This window comes from Trichosurus vulpecula, chromosome 2 (genome assembly GCF_011100635.1).
Source record: "Trichosurus vulpecula isolate mTriVul1 chromosome 2, mTriVul1.pri, whole genome shotgun sequence".
Taxonomy (NCBI): Eukaryota; Metazoa; Chordata; class Mammalia; order Diprotodontia; family Phalangeridae; genus Trichosurus; species Trichosurus vulpecula.
In genome coordinates, this window is record NC_050574.1 from 157,987,653 (window position 1) to 158,012,938 (window position 25,286).

The 25,286-nt window shown below is 39.1% G+C and overlaps 1 protein-coding gene across 1 annotated transcript in view; it reads right to left on the minus strand.

The window, feature by feature from the left end:
• Nucleotides 1–1,716: 1,716 nt before the first annotated feature.
• The window catches only part of MTNR1B (melatonin receptor 1B), a 28,128-nt gene continuing 4,558 nt past the window's right edge, over nt 1,717–25,286 (minus strand). Inside the window, exon 2 of the mRNA XM_036742635.1 lies at nt 1,717–2,582. Within this exon, the coding sequence (XP_036598530.1) occupies nt 1,717–2,582 (866 nt within the window). The remainder of the gene's footprint in view (nt 2,583–25,286) is intronic.

Sequence of the window (25,286 nt, forward strand, 5' to 3'; positions counted from 1 at the left end):
CACTCTCTTTTGAGTTCCCCTATCCATACTCCCACCCATTTTTCTGCCTCTCTCAATCAAGAAACATTTATTTATCATCTACTATGTGCCAGGCACTGTGTTAGACACTGAAAATCGAAAAAATCGAAATAGTCCCTCCCCTCAATCTTCATAGTTCCTTTTTTCTTTTGGGGTGTGTGTGTGTGTGTGTGTGTGTGTGTGTGTGTGTGTGTGTGTGTGTGTTAGTCCACAATTCTGTGGCGTGAAATTCTTTGAGCAAAGAGCCCAGCATTTGTAGCCAGGTCAGAGATGGGTATGAAAGTTATGGCTTTATAGAACAGCAAGGTATTATAGCCAGGGATGGGTTGATAGAGTCTAAAAATAGTTCCCCTGTGGACTGTGAAAGTTTCAAATATGTGCATTTGACACATGGTCCCAATCCCTCCACCCAGGGGTGCTGAAATGTAAATATTTAATGATTGGCTGGGGGAGGGGGGAATTTTTGTCCATGACACACTTTTAAGTTTAATAGGCATTATTAACATTTTTTCCATCACTTTCTTAAGTATAGACAATAAAAAAACAAACCCAAACCAACAATAAATCAAGCCCTGATTTGTAGCTTGTATGATTTCCAATGTGTGAGTGTGCTCACAATGGAAATTTAACAATCAGCTCTCCAGAGCTAGCTCTAGTACACCCCCACCACCTCAATTCTTTCTTCCTCTTCCTCCTTTACTGACATCAGGGAGATGATCATGATATAACTAGAATAGCCTATGTAAATGCAGCATGCCTCCTGCGTTTATTTCCACACCCACGGGAGGATGGCACAGATTCAGGATCCACTAAATCAGGTGGATCAGCCCAACCTTTGGGAATCCTCCAGGGATTATCAACAGCTAAACAATCAATGATTTATGGAGAGAGTGGGGGAGGAGGTGACTTTCTTGTCACCTAAATAAAATTTAAAAAATAAATAAATAAATAAAAAATAAAAAGACTTGAGATTCTTTCATTCATATCAAGAACTGCCCTCCCCACAAGTAAAGCAAAAGGTGGGACATTATTTCTCCTTTCCCATTCCCTGCCCCTTGGTTATCTTTGCATGGCCCCTTTCCTTCCCCCTAAAGACTTCCCTAGTTACCTATTTTCACCTAAATAATGAAGATGGAGGGGAGATATGAGATGTTTAGTAACTTTGCTGAGACTCCTTTCTCAGGGAGACCTCCTTGGTTGGATGACTGACCTTCCTCCACGTGGGACTTGATGCCATTCTAGGAAGGAAGGTTTTCTTTCTGTCCCTGGATGGAGCAGTGAGAACACAGCACCAAGAAGTAAAAATGTCAGTACAATCAGAAGTCCCCATGTGGAGGTGTTGGCAGACCAGAAATCAGACCTTTGGTGCCTTATGTGGCTCCTTAGTCTTTCCTCAGATGCACCAAATGCCCAGGGCCACAATGCAGAAAATGAAAGAGACCAGTGTCACTGTGCAAAGGGATAGTGAGCCCATGAGCTTAGTTAAGCATGGTGCCCCTGTACAAGTCCACTGAGAATCTTGTCCAAAAGTGATCGTATGAAAAACGAGGTTCCATAAGTGAAATACTGCTTTAAAAAATAAAATAAGATAAGGATCCTGGAGCCCACCTGCTCCAAATACTCCACCAGTCCTTTCCTTGCTCTGCCAGAGAACTCATCCCAGATGCACTGATTCCTTCTGGGTGCTCTGTAGAAAGGTTACAAGGTCTTGGTCTCTATTGGGTAGTTCTGGTTTAAAGCAGCAGGCTTCTTCCTCTGACTGTCAGTCCCATCTTTGGAATTGCCCTGAAAGAAGAGCCTTGGTATCCATAGAAACAAAATAATTTTTTTGTATTCCTTCCGAAAATTCTGGTTTAGAAGACCATAAATAATGGCATTCAGGCAGCTGTTGAAATATGCCAGGAAATAGCTGGTGGCAAACAGCCCATCAGGGACCCGGGGAGCCATGTCCAAAGGGTTAATGGCCACAGCAAGACCAATAAGGTTCAGTGGAGCCCAGCAAATGGCAAAGATCACAAAGACCACAAACATAGTGAGGAAATTCCTGACCTCACTTGGTTTCAGCCTGGGTTTCATTGTCAACTTCACTCTTCTCCTGGACTGAATAACCAGCACCCAGATCCTCAGGTAGCAATAAATGACAATGGTGATAGGAACAAGGAAATGGATCACCACCACTGCAATGGTGTAGTGGGCACTGGCTGTCTGGTTAAAGGTGCAGGAATAGATGCGGGGGTCATATTTTAAGGAGCCCACAAAAAAGTTGGGTACCAGGGCAATCACTGTGAAGACCCAGATGAGACAGATGTAGAGGACAGTGTTCCAGGCCCTGTAGATCTTTTTGTAGCCAAGGCTGTGGCAGATGCAGCAGTACCGATTAATGGCAATTGCAGTGATGTTGAAGACAGAGCCAATGACACTGAGCCCCATCACAAATCCACTGGCTTTACAGTGTATCTCATCCAGGGCCCAGCCATTGTGGAGAATGGCCATCAGGATCAGGGGGTAGGGGTACAAGGCAACCACCAGATCTGCCAAAGCCAGATTCACCAAGAACATATTACCTAAGGCAAGAGAGAAGAGAGGTGACGGTCATTTGAGACTGCATCTATAATAAATGCATGTGGTAGACATCTGATCAATGTGGGTACTTAACTGACAAATCAATGATTAACCCCGCTCCCCCCTTCCTCAACACATCAGACACATAAAGTTATGTTCTATAACCAAACATTTACTCATTCATTCAAAAAATATGTCTTGGAGTCCTATGTTGAATCTGCAAGACACTTACGTTCTTTGCTGTTCTCTCCACTTTGGGTCTAAGAAATTCCCATAAAAGAATTTAATTTTGCCTGAATTGCACAAACTACTCTCCGCTTCTATTTACTATTAAGGGTAGGGATAGGGACTGCCTTTGTGATGTCATTGGTATAGGAAACTCCCAGATGAAGAAAACTCTGCCAATACAGGTTGGAATCTTTCCTATAGCTAATGATCTTGGAGAACTGCTTGAGTGCTAAGAGGTTAAGGAGCTTGCCTAGGGTCCCACAGACAGTATGTGTCATACCGGGCATCCCGATTCAGAGGAGCCATACATCATGTTGTTTGATCACAAATGGTGACAGTGGGGCTGGGATTGGCAAGAAGTAGGGGAAGGAGAAGAAGATGGTGCAGGGGGAGGGGGAACAGCAAAAAGGGAAAGAGGAACTACAGGGTATTAAAACTGGATGGGGCATTAGAAATCATGTGATTCAACTCCATCATTTTATATATGAGGAAATTAAGGATCAGAGAGGTAGAGACTCCTACCAAAAGCTAGACCTATACTTTAGGAAAACCGCTTTGGTGTACGTAGAGTATGGTTTGGAATGGGGAGAGACTTAGGGCATACCAATTAGGTGGCTATTGAAATAGTCCAAATCTGATGTGATGAGGGCCTGAAATATAATGGCAGCTACATAATTAGACAGAAGGGGAAGGTTTAAGATGTGTAGAAGTAGAAATGAAGAATCTGGCAGATAATTAGACCGTAGGATTTATGAGAATAAGGTGTTGATTATGATACCAATCACTGGCAAAACAATTTCCTCTAGTGACAAAAATGCCCGGGTCATAGTCCCCTTCAGTCCTTCAGGAAGCTTTAGGGTCCCCCTTACCTTCTCCTGCTTTGGCCTGAGGTGTTTCTTCCCACAGATTTCAAGTTCTTTAAAACAAAAGAATGAATGGCTAGAATACTGTCTCATTCATAATACGTGCCTTTCCTAGTGGAATGGTGGTAATCAACTGACCCCTCCCCTTTTCTCCTCTTCACTGTGCCTTTCATCCATTCCTAAAGATAGACTTTTCAGGATACCTCAAGAGTTCAGGAGTTACTGAGTCCCTCAGTGGGTGTCACCTGTACAACAGGAGGTGTTCTCTGCAGTTTCTTGGAGAAAAGTACTAAGGGAAAGGGAAGAGGTACAACCTCTGACCTTGTGGGTCAGAAGACATTTCCTTGAGGTAGATATTCAGGCTGCTATACTTGGGAAAGAAAACACAAAGCCGAAGGGGCATGCAGAGGCCCAAGATGCAGGCTCTAGGTTGCCTAGCCAGCACAAGCGTTCAAAGCCAACATAAAGGGGGGAAGGAGAAAGGTGCTCTTACTGTACCCCTCACTAGAAGTTCCAGAGATTAACGTGTCCTACTCTGGAGGGAGGAGGGAAGAAAGTAGGCCAAGAAGAGGAGTCAAGTTCTTTTAAAGTCCACTAAGTGGGTAGCTTCCCTCTTTGCCCACTGGACAATCCCCATTGACACAAGCAGTCTTTACTGACATCATTGGATCATGTTACCTCTGAATTATTCTGAAGTGTCAAGCACTTCAGCAATTGGGGGTGGGAAGAGAAGGAATATGTCTCAATTGATTGCCCTCCCCCTTAAAATAAAATCCAAGAATTTTAAGAATTTCTTTATTCTTAGTACTTTTGCTATTTGATCAGCAAAATATTTACTGTATACTTACTGTGTGCCAGGTATTTCCTTCTCCATTCATGTTCCATTGGTCATACATGCCTTCTTGGTATTAGTGATACAGGGTATTAGCAATCATGTGGTACTGAGGTGATGAAACTGAGAGATTACAAGAATGGTGCTACCTTCAATATAAATAGGGAAATTTAGAAGGAAAGAGAGAAAATAATGAGTTTTGCTAGGGATATGTTGAGTTTGAAATGTCTCTGGGACATTCAATTTGAAAAAGACAATAGGTAATTGATGATGTGGGACTAGATCTCAGGAGAGACTGGGGCTAGATATAGAGATCTCGAATCATCTGAACAAAGATAATTAAACCCATGGGAGCTCTTATCAAGAGAGACACTGTAGAAACAGAAGAGAAGAAACCCCCGAATGGAGCCTTGGGGGACTCCCCTAATTAGAAAGCATGATATTAATGATGAGCCAGCAATGGAGACTGAGGAGAGGTCCGGGAGATTGAAGTAGGAGATGGACCAAGAGAAAATAGCATCGTGAAAATCCAGAGGGAAGAGAGTTTCCAAAAGAAGAGGGTGGTCAGCAGCATCAAAAGTAACAGAGACATCAGGAAGGAAGAGCAAGATAAAGATACCATGAGTGCCTCTTGGGCTGACCTAAATGTCAGGTCTACTCTAGCATAAGACCAAGCAATAAATTCATTCTACAGGGTGTCCCTAAAGTCTGGACACATAGGTAAAATGTATATTTTCAAGAAATGGATTATTAACAGACCTTAGCCCCCTTGACTTATTTTTTCTGGGGTGTGCTAAAGGAGAAGGTGTACTCAATGAAAATCACAGATGTAACACACTTGATTGAACGCATAAAGAGTGAATGTGCCAAAATTGATGGCAATGAGAAGTTATCACATTGAGTTCACATGAATCTTGCAAAGCGCATCAACCTTTGCATCACAAATGATGGAAATCATATTGAAGATGCTATTTGTTAATATTCCAATTAAATAAAATGTTGAAAATTTCATTCATTTCATTTCCTGAAAATATGCATTTTTACCTATGTGTCCAAAATTTAGGAACACCCTGGATTGCCTATGGGGTCAATAACAAACCTATATGAGTTAGCCCTTGAACCACGCTGGTCTTCTAAAATATTTTTTTCCCAAAGCAATAATGACCTAGAGTGGGACTGTTTTCCAATTCCACTCTTCACCCATTAAATTCAGCTGTCAGACTCATACTTTCTGCATAGACACTATAAGGTCAAAGGCTCTCTCTTGATCTCTTCAACAAGTTAAAAGCAAAGCCCCGTCTGATCTTTGGTGGGAACTTCGTTTGCAGGCAACATGAAGAGTCATGTAAGATAGCAGCTTTATAGCAACAACATTCCAAAGGCCAATGGAATAGATCAGACTTTCTTTGGGTAAAGTCATCAGCTTTATTAATGTTGACTATAGATCTTTACTGCCACCATGTGTCTGAGAGGCACAAGGAAGTCAGAAAATGGGAGAAGAGCCACAGAAGGGAGAAATCAGACATTAGTTGGGAGTTTCTTTGTGGGGAATATAAACTAATAAGTATTAATAGGTAGTTCCTTACCATTTAATAATGTTCATTTGGCAACCCTCTCTGCACCTGAACTTTTATGCATGGAATGCTCTTATAGTAGAGAAGCTACTTATTCCTTTTAACTAAGTCAAGGATGGCTGTGGAGCGTGGTATCCATGAGATACATAGTGGATACGGAATTAGTCTTGGAGCCAGGATTACCTGGGTTTGAATCTTGCCTATGACTCACACTAAATGTGTGACCTTGGCCAATTCACTTAGCCTCTCAGTGCCCTGGGCAACTGTCTACCACTGTAAGTTGTACAAAAGGTACAGACTTACTTTGCTAAAGAGAAGAATTCCCTATTAGTGATGAAATCAGAAGGTGGTAAAAAAAATCATGAAGACAAAAGGCAATGTGGCATCATGGATAGAGGGTTTCCCTTGGAATCAAAAAGGTCTGGGTTCAAATCCTGTCTCTTGTACATACTCCTTTATAACTATAAAACTCTTCACCACTCATTGCCTCCAGGCAGCCCTCTAAGACTGTAAGTTACAGATAGGTTGCTCATCTGTATCAGCGAAGGGAGTTTTCATACAATGAGTATGATGAAGTCCACACTGAAAAACTCACAGATCTTGACGCCTTCTTCCTCCCCCTCTCCACCAAAAAAAAATCATCAAGATACTGGCCTCTTTGTTGTTTCTTTCACAAGACACTCTGGGCATTTTCACTGGCTACCTTTTATGTCCAGAATGCTCTCTTTCCTCATCTTCCTAACTTCTTTCAGGTCCTAGCTAAAATCTCACCTTCTACAAAAAGCCTTTCTCAATAGTTCTTTTACTTTTTCTCAATTACAAGTAAAAACAATTTTTAACATTCATTTTTAAAAATTTTGAGTTCCAAATTCTCTCCTACCCCACCTTATCTCCCTGCTCCTTGAGAAGGCAAGCAATTTGATATGTTATGCCTGTGCAGTCATGCAAAACATTTCCATATTAGCCATGTTGTAAAAGAAAACATGGACTCCTCCTTGAAAAAAAGAAAACTATAATTTTTAAGAAGCATGCTTTGATCTGCATTCAGGCTCCGTCATTTTTTTCCCTGGAAGTGGATAGCATTTTTCATTATAAGTCCTTTAGAATTGTCTAGGATCATTGTAATACTGAGGATAGCTACGTCATTCACGATTGATCATTGTACCATATTGTTACTATGTACAATGTTTTCATGGTTCTACTCACTTCACTTTGCCATCAGTTCATGTAAATCTTTCCAGGTTTTTCTGAAAGCACCCTGCTCACATTTCTTGTAGCACAATATCTATTGTCCATCACAATCATATACTGCAACTTGTTCAGCCATTCCCCAATTGATGGGCAGCCCCTCAATTTCCAAATCTTTGACACTACAAAACAAACATCTATAAATATTTTTCTACATATGGGTCCTTTACCTTTTTCTTTGACCTCTTGGGGCTAAAGGTCTGGTATTGTTGGGTCAAAGGGTATACACAGTTCAGTTGCCCTTTGGGCATAGTTCCAAATTGCTCTCCATAATGTGTGAATCAGTTCACGATTCCAATAGTGTATGAGTGTCCCAATTTTCCTGCATCCCCTCCAACATTTGTCATTTCCCTTTTCTGTCATTTCTCTAATCAATAGTGATTTGGAGCATTTTTCATATAATTACAGATAGCTTTGATGTCTTCTTCTGAAAATTGCCTTTTCATAGCCTTTGACTATCAATTGGGGAATGACTCATATTCTTATAAATTTGACTCAGTTCTCTATACATTTGAGAAATGAAACTTTTATTAGAGAAACTTGCTGTAATTTTCCCCGCAGATTCCTGCTTTCCTTCTAATCTTGGTAAGATTGGTTTTGCTTATGCAATTTTAAAAAAATTTAATTTAATAAAATTATCATTTTTACATAGCATAGTGCTCTTGTTTGGTCATAAATTCTTCCCTTATCCATAGATCTCACAGATAAAATACTCCATGCTCCCCTAATTTGCTTATGATATCACTCTTTACTTCTAGATCATGTACCCATTTGTAAAGGCAATCAGTAAGTGAGAAGATCTTTCCTGCCCATTTGAATAGGCTTGGGGTGGGGGGCTCTCAGGCTCCCAGGGGGAGTGGATAAGACCAGAACCAATGGTAGGCGCCTGAGTTCTGGTCACTCGGATGACATTCTAGTCAACGGGATGACATCTGGCAACTATATAAAAGGAGAGAACACGGCTTGGAGATTGAGACATAGTGGAGGCAGGAGAAGGAGAAGTGGTGGCGGCAGCAGCAGCGGAAGCAGTGATAGCAGCAGAAGCAGTGGTGGCTGCAGCAGGCACTACTGAAAGCAGTACTGACCCTCGTGCAGACCAGAGAGTGCTGAGCAAGGGCTTGAGGCCAGTGGGTAATCTTCTTACTGGAGGGCCCCAGCATGGGTGGGGGGGAAGCACCAGTATGACTTGGCTTGCTGCCATAATATTTTTCTTTAACCTCCTGGTCACTATTGTGAGATGGGCATATTGGTTTTGGAAGGTTTTTGCCAGGATATCAAATTGGGGACACTGGTCCGTGGGTCTGCTATTTTGGAGCTTGAATAAATGCTTTAACTCCTCTGCCTTCTACTTAGAGAATTCCTTATATTCTGTGATTCTGGACCATTCAGGCATATTCATGATTTTCTTTGAAATCATGAATTCTGCCTTAATGATATATCATTTTGACCTTATTTTAATCTACAGTGTGAGATATTGGTTTATACCTAGTTTCTGCCAGACAGCTTTCCAGTTTTCCTAGCAATTTTTGTCAAACAGTGAATTCTTGTCCCAAAAGCTTGGATCTTTGTGTTTATTTCCCAATACTCCTTAATGCTAGTGCCTTTCCTCCAAGTTTATCTTCAGTCTATCCTCTCTATATAGTTGTTTGCATATTGTCTCTCTCATTAGACCATGAACTCCCTGAGAGCAGGAACTGTCTTTTGCCTTTCTTTGATAGCAGAGGGTCTGGCATATAGTGGGAACTTAAAAGACAGTGAGGAAGTGGAATCAGCTGTGTATCGGTTTGTTTCAGTGGATATTTATGTATGTAAGAGTATATGTGCATACATACATACATATGTGTATATGTACACACGTATATCCATATATCCATACACATACACATGTATGCACACACACACATGCACACACACACACACACATATATATACACACACACACACACACACACACACACATATATATATACACCTGACCTCAGCCAACCAGGACCTGGCCTTCCTAAGGGTTACATAGAGTAAGGAGTAACTACCTCTTCAGCCCTTCTGGGATTCTAAGAGACTCCCTGGAAGACTTTTCTCCTGACTTTCAGAGTGAATAAGTGCTATTATACTTTGTTTTGCTGGAAGAATAGGCTGAATAGTTGTCTCTGCCTGCGTATGTGAGTTTAAAGCAAATGTTGATGACAGAAAGAGGAACACAGCTAGGGAATCATGAGGACATATAGCAGGGCACCTTCCCATTGACCTGTAAAGGTAAGGGACCAGCCAGTTTAGGAAAGATCCTCATATGATATTAAGATCACCTAGCACAATTCAGAGTGGATAATCTACCCAAGAAAACCTGAAAGTCATGTCCAACACAATCATCTCTGGTTTTATAAACTAGGACCTAGAAAACTGTTTTGCTCAGACTTACAAAGTCAATCAATCAACAAGCTTATAGTTTATGAGACCCCAGATAAGATGTCAGATACCAAACTGCTCAGATTTACAGTGGTCAGGTGAAGCCTTTCCCAGTCCTCCCAGTGCCTTCTTTCTGAGATTACCAAGGTATCAATTAATTAACCAATAAATATTTCTTAAGTGCCTACTATGTACCAGGCACTATGCTGGGGATATTAAAAAAAGTTAAAACACAGCCCCTGCCTTCAAAGAGCTCATAATCTAAATAATGGGGAGAGACAACATGCAAACAAATATATATATGTGTATATATATATATATATATACATATACCTACATATATATAGCATCCTGCATGTATTTTATTTGTGTATAGTTGTTTGCATTTTGTCTCCATTAGACCGTGAGTTCCTTGAGAGCTGGAACTGTTTTTTTGCCTTTCTTTGTATCCCCAGGGATAAGCACATAATAGGTGCTTAATAAATGCTAGTTGACTAATTTTTTAAAATCATATTATACAGCCTTTAAATTAGTAAAAATACTGCCTCAGTTATTTCTACCTCTTCCTCTGTTACATCCCTGGGGGCATATTAGATTGCCTATCTTGCTAAATATCTCACAGAAATAGCTCTGTCTGGGGTTGAACCTCCCAGTGTGGAACTACCGAGGTGAGCACTGGAGAAGAATTAGGAAAAAGCATTCTAAGGGGATAAAGAGGCAGCAGCTAGTTATGTTTGTTTTTCCCCCTGAGAATGTCGACTTCCTTGGATAGAATCTTACTACACTAGCCTGTCAATGAGTCAATAAACATTTATTAAGTGTCTACTATGTATCAGGCACTGTACTAAGGGCAGAGAGCACAAAGAAAGGCGAAAGACAGCACCTGCTCCCAAGGAACTCACAGTCCAGTGATGGAGACAACACGCGAACACAACTATGTACATTCAAGGTATATACAGGATAAACTGGAATAATCAATACAGGGAAAACCCTAGCATGGGAGGAAGAGGGGTTGGGAAAGTCTTCCTGTAGAAGGTGACATTTTCTATTAAGATAGACAGATAGAAGAAGGGAAGAAAGATCAAAATAGCCAATATGAGCATTATAACAATGCTGACTCTTTTACATAGCTTTGGCCAGTGGTTAAGAATCACATCTATATGTAGTGGGCATTTTTAGAGGTCTTTCGTGGGCAGGGCTCTGGTGTCAACATCCAAATAGTCAGTGCATTATTTAACAGGAGCAGTTTTCAGAATGTGATCACTCCCTGGGAGTTTTCAAGTTGAAAAGCAGTGTGGAACAATGGTAAGTGTGCCAACTGGACATGAGAGGACCTAGGTTCAAATTCCAGTCCTACTAGTTATTACCTGTGTGACCTTGGACAATTACTTAACCTCTCTGGGCTTCAGTTTCCTTATCAGGAAAATAAGAGCATTGGGCTGGATGATTTCTGTGATCTCTTCTACCTATAAATATGTTAGAAACATATGGAGTCTTTTGCGGAGGTAGGGGAGCATTTTGGGGGTTCAGATCAATCAACAGCTTGGTCTTCTCTCCACAGTGAGTTAGGAGAATTTTAAGAACTTCCTTAATCAGGGGTAGCTAGCTGGTGCAGTAGAAGGAGTACTGACCCTGGAGTCAGAAGGACCTAAGTTCCAATCTGGTTTCAGATACTAGCTCTGGGACCCTGGGGAAGTCACTTAACCCTGACTGTAAAAAAATTACTTAATTTTAATACTTTTGCTACTTAATCAATCAAATATTACTGTATACTTACTGTATACCAGACACTTCTCCATTCATGTTCTATTGCTCACAGATGTCTTCTTGGAATGTCCCACTCCCATCTACTCCATAACATTTTTTTGGAAGTTATTTGAAATGTTCTTCTTTTTAACACATGGCAATCAATTCAGGAGAGGCACTTGTGTTGCTCCCTTCTGAGCAACCAACAGGCTTTCTATGTTTGCTAGCACATGTGCTGTGAAAGTCCAACACTTGTAGGAGTTATTGCCAACTCTCTACCAGCTGTTTCTCTTGGGAAGAGGGCTTAAATTCTAAAAGCTGCCATACGTAAGAATGAGACCCTGCAGGGCTAGAAACAGCACGGGGAAGAAGGCAGGAACACATTGGTTTCCTCATGGAACCTGATCTCATTATTCCACTCCAATACAGCGGCTGTTCCTAGCAAGCTCGAATCAACTAATTGCAGCAACACATTCACCTGGGTCTTTGAACAGTTCTGGGAGGAAGAAGGAAAAAAAAAACTTGTTTTGTTTCCAAGACAAAATCAGGCCCAGCCTTCTTGGTCTATAGTCAAGGAGAAATCATTTCCCCATATATTTCTTCCCTAGACACGACAGGTTTAAATTAGGTTGCACATGAGATTACTAATAAGCTTTTGCAGGAGCACCTTATGCATATTTATAGTATAACCCACGAAATGATGTCCCTATACCTGGGTCAGATAGGGAAGGATTACTGTGGATGTAGCACCAAAATAAGATTCAGTAGCTTATTAATGGACACTCACACACAACCTAAAACCTAAAATGTGTTCGCAAATGAAAATGACAAGTAGTGTCTTCTGGGTCAACACAACTTTGCCAAAGTTAGAAACTGACCAGTATAAGACACAATACAAAGATTAAGCTAATCTGAATCTTTAAGACCCGTTCACAGCTTCCCCAAAGAAAAGGGACCAGCCTAAGAAAAAGTGCTTCTTACCTCCTTCCTCCCTCCCTCCCTCCCTCTCTCTCTCTCCTTCTCTCTGTGTCAAGTTTACTCCACATACTACTCCCATATCTTATCATTTTTAAAGAAGTTCTGGCTTTGAGGTATCTGGACTTTCTGGGGAAGACCCAGCCAGGGAAGAACTATAATGACAGTAACTGGTAAGATGAGAGAATACTGGAGGGTATTAGAGTAAGTACTGGAGGCAGGGAGACTAGTTAGAAAGCTAATAAAATTTCCCAGAACAAAAGTGATAAGAATCTGAACAAGAGTGGTAACTGTGAATAGAGAAAAGGCGAAGTATATAGGAAGCATCAAAATAAGGTTTAAATCATTGCATTGTGTACGTGTGCACAAACACATATGCACACAATAACAAATACGAAATGTAATTACAAATGAGTTACTGTAGAGACAGAAATGACAAATGAGATAATATGTTTGAGAGCACTCTAAGAAATAGAAAGTAATGAACAAAGTTCTATTACACTGATTAAAAAGCTAAAGCAGGAATTTATTCTTTTTTGCTTGGCTTTTGGTACCTTTTTTTTTGTAACATGGAGATGATAATATCTGTTCTTTTTACCTCCCAGAGTACTTATGTGAATTGAATGAGATGTTTTAAAATGTTTCAAAAATTTACAAATCTTAAATATATAAAAGATATAAAATAAAAACAAATTCAATAGATACATAAAGTAATACATATATAATATAAAATAATAAAATGAATAAAAATAAATACAAGACTTAAATAAAATATTACATAAAATATGGTTACTGGTATTCAAATTAAGGCATTTTTCAAAACAAAAGTTCTTTCCCTGCAAGTATTCATGGGAAATGCATGTATAAAAAGGCACTAACCAATAAGGCCAGACCTTGTGAACTTTCACAGCGTGCAGGGAAGGAAGCCTGAGGAGCCTGCTTTCAGTACAGCACTGTTGTGTAATGGAACTGCCTTAGAGAGACTTTAGAGCATGTACAGATATTCCGTAACTGGTTCCCATCTGCTAAACATAGTAGCCTTTTTAGTTTACTGTAGTTGTAGAATACAAGCTGGAGAATCTTTAAAAGGTGTTGTCATCTTTAGGCACTACTCTTGGTTGGCCCTCTGCTCTTGGTTTGGTTCTTTTGCTGATGGCATCCAATGAGAGACAGTGCTATAAGGAGAGAGACCTGAGTCATTCTGCCTGACTGTCTCTGTCTCTCTCTCCACCCCTCTCCCCAAGGCCAATACATGGACCTACAAATGTGCATTTCAGTTCTTTACATGAATCAGAGGCAGCTAGGTGCTGTAGTGGATAGAGCACCAGACTAGAATTTGGGAAGACCTGAGTTCAAATCTTACCCCAGATACTTACTAGCTGTTTGACTCCAGAGAAGTCAGTTAACCTCTGCCTGCCTTAGTTTCTTCATCTATAAAATGGGGATTATTCTAGTATTTAAACCCCCCTCCGGGTTATTGTGAGGATCAAATGAGATGATAATTATAGAGTGATTGCCACAATGCCTGGCACATAGTAAGTGCTATGTAAATATTAGCTATTATTATTATTCATCTTTTTTTCATTTTACACAAAGGAAGTTGGGACCTTGTCGATTTTGTAAGGTCAGGAAAGCAAGTCACCCAAGGTCCAAGAATTAAGTTTATGTGGCATTTTGTAACCAGCGCAGAATTTATGACCCAGAGAGCATCTTTCAGGACCAGCCTAGCTATGATGAGTTGAGAAGAGGATGCATCTGGCAGCAATGTCACATTTGGATGTGAACTTGGTGAGACCAATACTATGTTGAAGTTGTGCTACGTCTGAGCCAATTTTCCCAAGAAACTGAGGTAATATGGGGGGAGTGAGCCACTAAGATGTTGGGGGAGAAATGTTTGTCCTTTTCTGTTCTTCCTATATCTTCAAAGGAAATATCCTTTTGTAAAAGCTAATTTATACTAGTTGATTAAATGGAACTGGGACACCAGTCATTCTTGGTTAACGATAGTAGGAGCACACCCAGTGGGAACTCTAGCTGATAGCATTAGAGAAAGGAAAGGAATTCTCTCAACCGTGGATATGTTGGACCCAGTATAAACAAAATTATAGATGTAATGTTTAAAGAAAATTCACTCAAGCATTTTAAGAGCAGGTATTTACATAAAATAATTGATATGATCATTATAAATCATTCTTCCCTAACCATTAAATGAGCATGACTGAGAACCTCAAACAGGAAATACTTCATTAACAAAATTGTATATAATATAGAATTTTCACTAATTCAAGCCAGCCTTCTACGCATGAGATGTAACAATTTTTAAAAAAATCTCTTCCATTCAAGTATTCCCATTTTACTCTCCCACCTTCAACCTCCCTCCAGTGTACATTTCTCTGGGCAAGTAAGCCAAGAAGCACACAGATGTTTTTTGATTGACCAGGGTATAAGATAAAAGACCAGGGAACTATTATTCCAGTCCACTAGCCTATTAAATTCCCCACTTCCTTCATTTACTAATCTTTGAGATTGTGTGATAAAGAGTACTAAACTTGGAGTCAGAAGACTCTTATTGGAGTTCTGAGTCTGCCATTTATTAGTTAGCTGCACTTAATCTTTCAAAGCCTCAGTTTCTTCATCTCCAAAATGGGGGTGGGTGGCAATATTGGCACTACCCTCTTCACAGACATTGTGAAGATGAAATAAGATTTAATGTGCATAAAAAGATTACCACATGAATTTGGTATCGGAAAACATAGGTTCAAAATCTAACTGCTATTATTCCTTTTGTGACCTTGGAGAAGTAACTTGATCTCTTTGGGCCCCACTCTTTTAAATGAAGGGATTAGACTATTAACAACTAAGGGCAGATCCTGCACTAAATCTATAATTTTATTTATCTTATGATTATCATCATCATTGTGCCTATCCTTTGTGGTTTTTGTTGAGTTATTTCAGTCATGTCCAAATCTTTGTGACCCCCATTTTAGGCTTTCTTGGCAAAGATTCTGGAATGGTTTTCCATTGCCTTCTCAAGCTCATTTTATAGATGAGGAAACTGAGGCAAGCAAGGTTAAATGACTTGCCCAGGGTCACACAGCTAGTAAATGTTTGAGGCCAGATTTGAACTCACGAGGATGAGTCTTCTCAATTCCAAGCTTAGTGCTCTATTCACTGTGCCATATAGTAAGCACTTAATAGCGTGAAAAACTTTGAAAGACTTAAGAATGCTGATCAACCCAATCACCAACCACGATTCCATAGGACCAATGATGAAGAATATTTCCCACCTCCTGACAGAGAGGTGGTGGACTAAATAAGCAGAATAAGACACATTTTGGAAATTGCTTCGATTCATCAATCCTTTTTGTTTCAAGGGATTTGTTTACCTGTTTTCGGGAGGGTAGTGAAAAGGAAGAGAGAATAAATGCTTATCAACTGAAAGAATAAAATTTAATTTCAACTAAATTTTAATTTGGAAAATTAAAATTTTTATTTATTACACGATAAAAAATAAAAGCTTCTTGATGGATTCATCATTAGTACAACAAAGACATGAGCATAGAGGCAAGTTGGCGTAGTGGATAGAGCAATGGATTTGGATTCAGTTCAAATTGGACCTCAAATATTTATTAATTGTGTGACACTGAGCAAGTCATTTAACCTCTGTCAACATCATTTAACTCATCTATAATAATAACACCTGCCTCATAGGATGGATCAAATTACTGAACAATTGCACTCGTTTTACACACCAGCAAGGTGATGCTTAAGATTCAACAAGCTTCAGCAATAAGTAAACTGAAAATTACCAAAAAAGCAGGATAGTTTTTGAAGAGGCAGAGGAACCAGAGATGAACTTGTCAATATTTGCTGGATTATGGAGAAAGCAAGGGAATTCCAGAAAGACATCTACTTTTGCTTCGTTGACTACACTAAAGTCTTTGCGTGAAGCAAAACAAAATGTGGCAATTCCTCAAAGATGTGAGAGGGTCTCCTGAGGAACCTTTATTTTGGTCAAGAGACAACAGTTAGAATTAAACATGAACAACTGATTGTTTTAAGGTTGGAAAAGGAGTACAACGAGGCTATATGTTGGCACATTATTTATTTAACTTATATGCAGAGTGCATCATGCAAAATGCCAGGCTGGATGAATCAAAAGCTGGAATTAAGTTTGCTGTGAGAAATACCAACAATATGCAGATTCTGATGGCAGAAACTGAAGAGGAATTAAGAAGCCTCTTTGATGAGAATAAAAGAGGAGAGTGTAAAAGCTGGCTTGAAGTTTAACATAAAAAACCCTAAGATCTTGGCAACTGGTCCCATCACTTCCTGGCAAATAGAAGGAGAAGAAATGGAAGCAGTATCAGATTTTATATTCTTAAGCTCAAAGATCACTGCAGATGGTAATTGCAGCCATGAAATTAAAAGAGGCTTACTCCTTGGAAGGAAAACTGTGCAAATCTGGACAGCATACTAAAAAGCAGAGACATCACCTTGCCAATGCAGGTCTGTATATAGTTAAAGCTATGGTTTTTTCAGTATTAATGTATAGCTGTCAGAATTGGACTATAAGGAAAGCTGAGCACCATAGTATTGATGTTTTCAAATTATGATGCTGGAGAAGACTTTTGAGTTCCTTGGACAGCAAGATGATCAAATCAGTCAATACTTAAAAAATTTAGTTCAGGCTATTCACTGAAAGGTCAAATACTGAAGCTGAAACAAATTCTTTGGTCACATAAAGAGAAGACAAGACCCATTGGAAAAGACCCTGATGTTAGGAAAGATTGACGGCAAAAGGAAAAAGAGATGGTGGAAGAAACAATGGTTGTGAACTTGGACAGACCATGGTCCTTGGGTCACAAAGGTCAGATATGATTGAACCATTGAACAACAACAGCAACATACCATGGTTTCAAAGATCATGTGAGAAAAAGTATGTAAAGTGCTTTGCGAACTTTAAAGCATTATTAAATGTTGATTGGTATTACTTTATCTAGGAGCAAACTGAATGTTTTCTCCGGTAATATTTCCTTAGTAACAAAGTTCATACCCATGAACTTCTTGGTGAAACATTTTTATGCAGAATTTCATATAGCCCAGAAATGATTTCTGGAAACCATGACTTCTGTTAACAGAATTAGATTCCAAAGACTGAGACTAAGTTTTGTGCAAAAAGTCTATTGTACCCTTGTTGTTCATAGGCTCATCGTGGATCACAGGTTTAGAGCTAGAACCTCAGAGGCCATCACATCCAAACCTCCCCCTTTATATGTGAGGAAACCAAAGTCCAAAGCCAGTAAATATCTTACCCAAAGTCATGCATTCATAAGTAAGAAAGCCAGGATTTAAATTCAGGTTCTTTCAAGTTTAGAATCAGTTGTTGGCTTGCATCCAGGTTTCCAGTAAATCTTGCAAATCCTGATGACCTGAATTAGCCAATCCCCACCTCTAGGTTTGCTGTGGATTGTTTTCCCTTTCAGCCATGTTGCCTGAATAAGCCTGAAGCTGTGACAAGTTTAAGCATCATCTATAGATCGCTTCCTTTCTATCTTCCATTTTTCTGTTTTTTTTCACACCTTTAACAATAGTCATTCAGACTAGCAAAAAGATCCAAAAGAGAACCCACTTTTTCTGAATAGGCATATTTCAGCATTAAGTCTAAATAGTGAGCCAGGTATCTAAGAATAAAGGCAAGAAACATCAAAGTCTTTATAACCCTTGTCTACTGGGTGTTGCATAAGAAGAATTAAAGAGGATTACAAGCTTTTCTGATTATCCAGCTAAAGACATAATTACAGGATTTAAAATTAGTTAATTTTTGCTGGGAGGGAAGATAATAAAGTATTCACAATTGAAGTGAGAAGTTGGAAAGCTTAGAGAACATTAGGGAGTGAAGTCTAAGGCTAATAGATTTGAACTCCAACAGATAACAACCACCCAAAGGCTAGGAAGGCTTGGAAAGGCCTCTGGAAACATGAAGTAGAATTTTGATGTGATAATGTGGGATGACAAAATGTAGAAGATAGGCCACATGTGAATGAGGGGAAATATAATGATCTTCACATCCACGTGGTCCCACTTAAGTTGCTTTATGAAATTTGTATCAGATAAAAAGTTAAGGGTATAATACAACAGCAGAGAGCCCCCAATTAGGAAAATTCTTAATGTTTAGACAGAGATCTGGCTCTCTACTCTAATTTAAATTTACATTTACCTCTAGCTAACCTTTGGTTAAAAACTAAGATTCAGGAATTGTTTAGGTAAAAGAAGTTAGCACTGAGTATATTATAGTATCTGTTATTGGATAGGCCTGGGGAGGGAAAGTTGGGTAGAGAGCAGATTTGGGGGACTTCGTAGTCCTTTAAAGGTATATACAACCTGATGGCTTTGGAGAGAGGTTTGTGCTCCAAGATGCCTGTCAGGATCTGAGGTCCCCCTCAGTCTCTTTCTTCTCTGCCACAGCTCAGTTTGCCTTTTGCAATCTCCTTTCCTTTCAGGTCCACTTCCCTTAAGTTTGAGATCTACAAAGCTATTTGTGTCTGCTCCCTGGGCTTTGAAGTGTTTTTGACTTTTAGAACATAGAGGGCAATAATGGGAAATGTGGGCAAGATTCTGAGGAATTACTCCTCTCTGAAACTGTAGGTGGTGCTAAAGAGCAAGGCCAACAAGCCCAGCTGGCTCTTCAAGCCACATAGCAGTCAGTCTCTTTTCTTCCAAAACTCAAACAGTAGGGCTTTTTTATTCTCCTAGCGTCAACTTCAAAGTCTATTTCTAATTAACTGAGCTCTTCTAGAATCACCTTGAAGAACCTTCTTTTACTTTCTTCCTTCTCTGTTCTGTTTCTCTGCATGTGCTAGCTTCTTAATTCCATTGTCTTCTATCTTTCCATTGTTGATTTCTTGGTTTCTAAACTTCTCATGTCTCCCCTGCCTCCTTATGTGTAATAGCCCCTGTCTATCCCAGGATGAAAAACCTAAAATCCATATTTCTGGTAAATATGACACAAATAGGCAATATACAATTGTCCTATAATTCCCCAAATAGTTCTTGGTGTTTATGACCAGAAAACTCTGAATCAAAGTCATGAGATGGGTGATATATAAATTAACCATTGGGAAGTAATCCATTGCAGCCATCTTTACTATCAATAAGTATGTTTGTTTCTGAGGGACTACTTTCTCCCCAGTCCCCTCAGAATTATCTGTGTCTCTCCTCAAGCCCTTTTGCTCAACTTTTCACAAAAAATCTTTATTTTACCTCTTTCATCATAAAACAAGAGCAATACCTTACACATATATAGAAATTCACAAAATAGGAAGGCATTAAGAGGAAAGGCACTAGTAAATAGGAAGATAAGAAAAGATCTCACATACAAGGTAGTTTTTGAGCTGAGCCTTGGAGGAAACTAGGGGTTGTGGTGAGGAGGGAGTGAATTCCAGGAATTGAGACAAAAATAAAAAGGCACACAGAGAGGAGATGGAATGTCTTTTTATTATAAACTGTAAGACAGATGGGTTGGTTAGATTACAGGGAATAATATATTGTTATTCATCTTTCATTTTCTAAAAGGATCACTGACATCATGGGTAATGCCTTGACTTGCACATGAACTAGAATAAGATAGGCAGAGTTGCACAAAGTCATCAGTCTCACTCTCTTTTCCAGAGTCATCAAAATCCAGTGGCAAGACAAAAGTCAGGACAACTAGCAATGGCCAGGGATGCAATGGATAGTCTTGGTGTCTTTGGTGTCTGACCAAACTTTAAGCACTCCATAGTGCCTGCTTTAACTGCTTTCCCAGTCATTGGAACAAATTGTTTTCATCTACCTATTCCACTGAGAGAAGTCTTCACATGTTTTGAGTAGACATCCCTCTAACTTACCAATGGGTTTGAGACTCTCAACCTGGTTTAGTCCCTCTGCCAAGATAGTTTTACTGGAATGTGGGCCACTGATGAAGAACTAAAGAATATGTACCCCAACCAAGAAAGAAAATAACATTGGAAATTCTGGAGGTGGGTTGGAATGTGGAGGGATCTGAGGAGGGGAGACCATTTAGGAAACCCCTACAAGAGTCCAGGCAAGAAGTGATGAGGACCTGAACTAGAGTGGTGACTGTGTGAGTGGAGAGAAAATGATGGATGTCAGAGATATTGTAGAAGTAGAAACAACAGTATTTGGCAACTGCGTGGGTAAAAGTGAGTAGTCAAGGATAATAATAGTTATGAACCCGGGAGGCTATAGGACTAGTGGTATCAAAAGAAATAGGAAATTTGGAAAGAGAGTGAGTTGGTTTGAGGAGAAAGAAAATGAATCATCTTTTGGACATGTTAAATTTGAGATGCCTTCATAATATCCAGTAGGAAATTCTCATAGGCATTTTTTAGGGATTCGGGCCTGGAATTCAGACATAGAGTTGTGAGAAAAGCACTTTGTCACCTTTAGGGTCCTAGATGTTTTTACTGAGTAGGTAGTAGCACAGTAGCACAGCTAGGCTATAAAGTGCCAGGCTTGAAAGAAGGAACAAAGCTATCAGATCTCTTTGAAGATGATATGATAGTATACTTAGAGGATCCTAGAGAATCAAGTAAAAAACTGCTTGAAATAATGAACAACTTTAGCAAAGTTGCAGGATATAAAATAAACCCGCAGAAATCATCAGCATTTCTATATTTTACTAACAAAGCCCAACAGCAAGAGAGAGGAAGAGAAATTCCATTTAAAATTACTATAGACATTGTGAAATATTTGGGAGTCAACCTGCCAAGACGAACCCAGGAACTATATGAACACAAATGCAAAACACTTTTTGCACAAATAAAGTCAGATCTAAATAATTGGAAAAACATCAGTTGCTCATGGGAAGGCTGAGCTAATATAATAAAAATGACAATCTACCTAAATTAATTTACTTATTCATTGCCATATCAAACTACCAAAAATTATTTTATAGAGCTAGAAAAAATAACAAAATTCATCTGGAAGAACAAAAAGTCCAGAATATCAAGGGAATTAATGAAAAGAGATTCAAGGGAAGGTAGCCTAACAATACCAGATCTTAAATTGTATTATAAAGCAGCAATCAGCAAAATTACTTGGCAGTGGCTAAGAAATAGAGTGGTGGATGAGTGGAATAGGTTGGGCACACAAGACACAGTAGTCAATGCCTAAAGTAATCTACCATTTGATTAACCCAAAGACTCCAGCTTCTGGGATAAGAACTCACTATTTGACAAAAACTGCTGGGAAAACTGGAAAATAGTATGGCAGAAACTAGGCATAGACCAACATCTTACACCCTATACCAAGATGAAGTCAAAACGCATACATGATTTAGATATAAAGGCTGATAGTACAAGCAAACTGGGAGAGCAAGGAATAGTTTACTGTCAGATTTATGGAGAGCAGAAGAATATATGACCAAACAAGAAATAGAGAACATTATGAAATGCGAAATGGATAATTTTTATTACATCAAATTGAAAAGTTTTTGCACAAAGAAAGCCAGCACAACTAAGATTAGAAGGGTAGCAGAACGCTGGGAAACAATTTTTATAAGCAGTGTCTCTGATAAAGCCTTCATTTCTTTTTGTTTGTTTGTTTTTTGGCAGGGCAGTTGGGGTTAAGTGACTTGCCCAAGGTCACACAGCTAGTACATGTATCAAGTGTCTGAGGCCAGATTTGAACTCAGGTCCTCCTGACTCCAGGGCCGGTGCTCTACTCACAGCACCACCTAGTTGCCCCTTCATTTCTAAAATATATAGAGAACTGAGTCAAATTTATAAGAATCCAAGTCATTCCCCAATTGAGAAATGGTCAAAGGATATGAACAGGCAGTTTTCAGATGAAGAAATTAAAGCTATCTAAATTCACATGAAAAAAATGCCTTAAATCACTATTGATTATAGAAATGCAAATCAAATGGGGAGAAAATTCACAATTCAAACTCTTGTGAAAATCAATGCTGAAAACTAAATATATTAAATAAATTAAATAAATAAATATTTTTTTAAAAAAGAAATGCAAATCAAAACCACTCTGAGATACCACATTGTACCTATCAGATTGGCTAATAGGAAAATGATAAACGCTGGAGAAGATGTGGGAAAATTGTAACACTAATGCATTGTTGGTAGAGTTGTGAACTGATCCAACCATTCTGGAGAGCAACTGAAACTATGCCCAAAGGGCTATGAAACTGCATATCCTTTGACCCAGCAATACCACTTCTAGGTCTGTATCCCAAAGAAATCATAAAAACAGGAAAAAAAACCCACATGTACAAAAATATTTATAGCAGCTCTTTTTGTGGTGGCCAAGAATTGGAAAATGAAGAGATGTCCATCAACTGGGGAATGGCTGAACAAGTATATGAATGTAATAGAATACTCTTGTTCCGTAAGAAATGATGAGCAAGCAGACTTCAGAAAAGCCAAGAAAGGCTTACATGGACTGCTGCTGAATGAAATGAGCAGAACCAGAAGAACATTTTACACAGTAACAGCAACGTTGTATGATGACTAACTTTGATAGACTTATCTCTGCCTAGCAATGCAAGGATCTAAGACAATTCCAAATGACTCATGGTGCAAAATGCTATCCACATCCAGAGAAAGAACCATGAAGTCTAAATGCAGATCAAAGGACACTGTTTGCTCTCTCTCTCTCTCTCTCTCTCTCTCTCTCTCTTTTTGTTCTTTCTTTTGGTTTCTCCCATTGGTTCTAATTCTTCTTTACAACATGACTAATGTGAAAATATGTTTAATATGAATACATATTTAGAGCATGTATCAGATTACATGATTCCTTGACATGGGGATAGGGTAGGGTTGGGGAAAAAGTTTGGAACTCAAAATATTATGGAAGTGAACGGTGAAAACTAAAAATTAATTAATTAATTTGAAAAAAAAATAAAGTGCCAGACCTAGAGTCAGGAGGACTCATCATCCTGAGTTCAAATCTGACCTCAGGCACTTACTAGCTATGTGACCTTGGGCAAGTCATTTAACTCTGCCTCAGTTTCCTCATCTGTGAAATGAGCTGGAGAAGGAAATGGCAAACCGCTCCAGTATCTTTGCCAAGAAAACCCCAAATGGGGTCATGAAGTGTCGGACATGACTGAACAATGACTGAACAACAAGTGTTGCTACAATTATCTAGTCCAACTTCCTCAATTTCAACAAAAATTTATTAAGTTCCTATTACGTACCAGGCACTGTGCTAGACACTTGGGAAACAGACAGAAATAAAAGCAAGGGAAAAGTTGGAGGCTTGCCTATCACTGTCAGCCATTTCCTCAGTCCTTTATCATCTTTAGTCTCCAGCTCTTCAGGACTACCCGCTTATTAAAGGCTAATTTGTTCCCTGTTTCAACCTCTGAGCCTGATATGGGCCTCTGGAGGGTACCAGATTTGTTCTGTGCTTATTCTAACATTCCCACTGTGGACATAGTCCCTTCTTTTTAAGTTCATTATCACTCTGGAAGTCTTTTACTCATCATTTCTCATTGTCTCAATTCCTTTCTCTGGATAGGTCCCTTACCATCAGTTTCCTCTATATTTTTGTCTACCTTTGAACAGCTGTGGGTAAATTGAACAAGTTTCTTCAGCTTTCTATTGCAAAAAGACATTTTATTCATGACTGTTGACTTCATACCACAATTTTTTTGGGGGGGGGAATATCTTTCCACATGGAGTCCTCGTTTGTGGCAGAGAAAGGCTATTAAGTAGAAACCTGATATGATGACTACATCTGACAATGGATAGAATATTTTCCCCTGGGAGTCCCTTACCTTCTGTCATGAAGCAGAAGATATATTTCATTATCTATTCTCTTGGACATTCACTTAAAATTTTTATTGATGTTTCATATGTGTGTATTCATATATATGTGTATATATATTATATATACCACTTTCCTGTTTGGTTAGTTTTTCATGTACTTAGAGCTTAACTTCCTTTTAGTAATATTTTCATTTATATTGTTACACTTATGCTGTCCTTTTAGTTCTGCTTATTTCTTCTGTATCAGTTAATGTTCCTCTGAATTTTTTGCATTCATAAATTATTACTATACAATATTCTATTGCACACTTATGCCATAGTTTTTCCAACCATTGACCAATTGATGGGTACCCACTTTGCTTCCATTCCTCTGCTACCACAGAAAAGGCTACTCAGCCTATTTTGTTTTATATTGGAACTTTATTTCTGTCTTTGACTTCTTCAGGTACATGTGCAGAAGTGGATGAAAGACCAAAGGATATGGAAAGTTTCGTCACCTTTCTTGTTTAATTCCAAGTTTATTCTCTAGGGACTTCCTTTGTTCATTGATTCTGCTCCCACTCTACCTATCTCTGGGTTGTGCTCCAAGCCTGTGTCACTGCATGCAATGCCAAACCTACTGGCACTGCCCATGCTATGTTTCCTTGCTTTTCCTGATGTCTTGCCTTCCCGTCTCTAGGCAGCTAGGTGGTGGGGTGGATAGAGGGGTGGACCTGGAGTCAAGAAGATTTGAGTTCAAAATCAGCTTCAAACATTTATTAATTTTGACAGCCTGGGTAAGCCTCTTCTCTTTCAGTTTCCTCAATGATAAAATGGGGGATAATAATAGCACCTACCAAACAGAGTTATTATGAGGATCAAATGAGACAACATATGTAAAATGTTTAGCATAGTGCTTGTACATAGTAGGTGCTTAATAAATGCTTATTTCCTTCCTTCCGTCTCTTTGTTGGCATCATCCCTGTGCACAAAAAAATATTGGATACATAGAAAATACTCAAAAAAAGCCTTTAACAGTGAATAGTAATAGTTCTCTTTTCCCCAT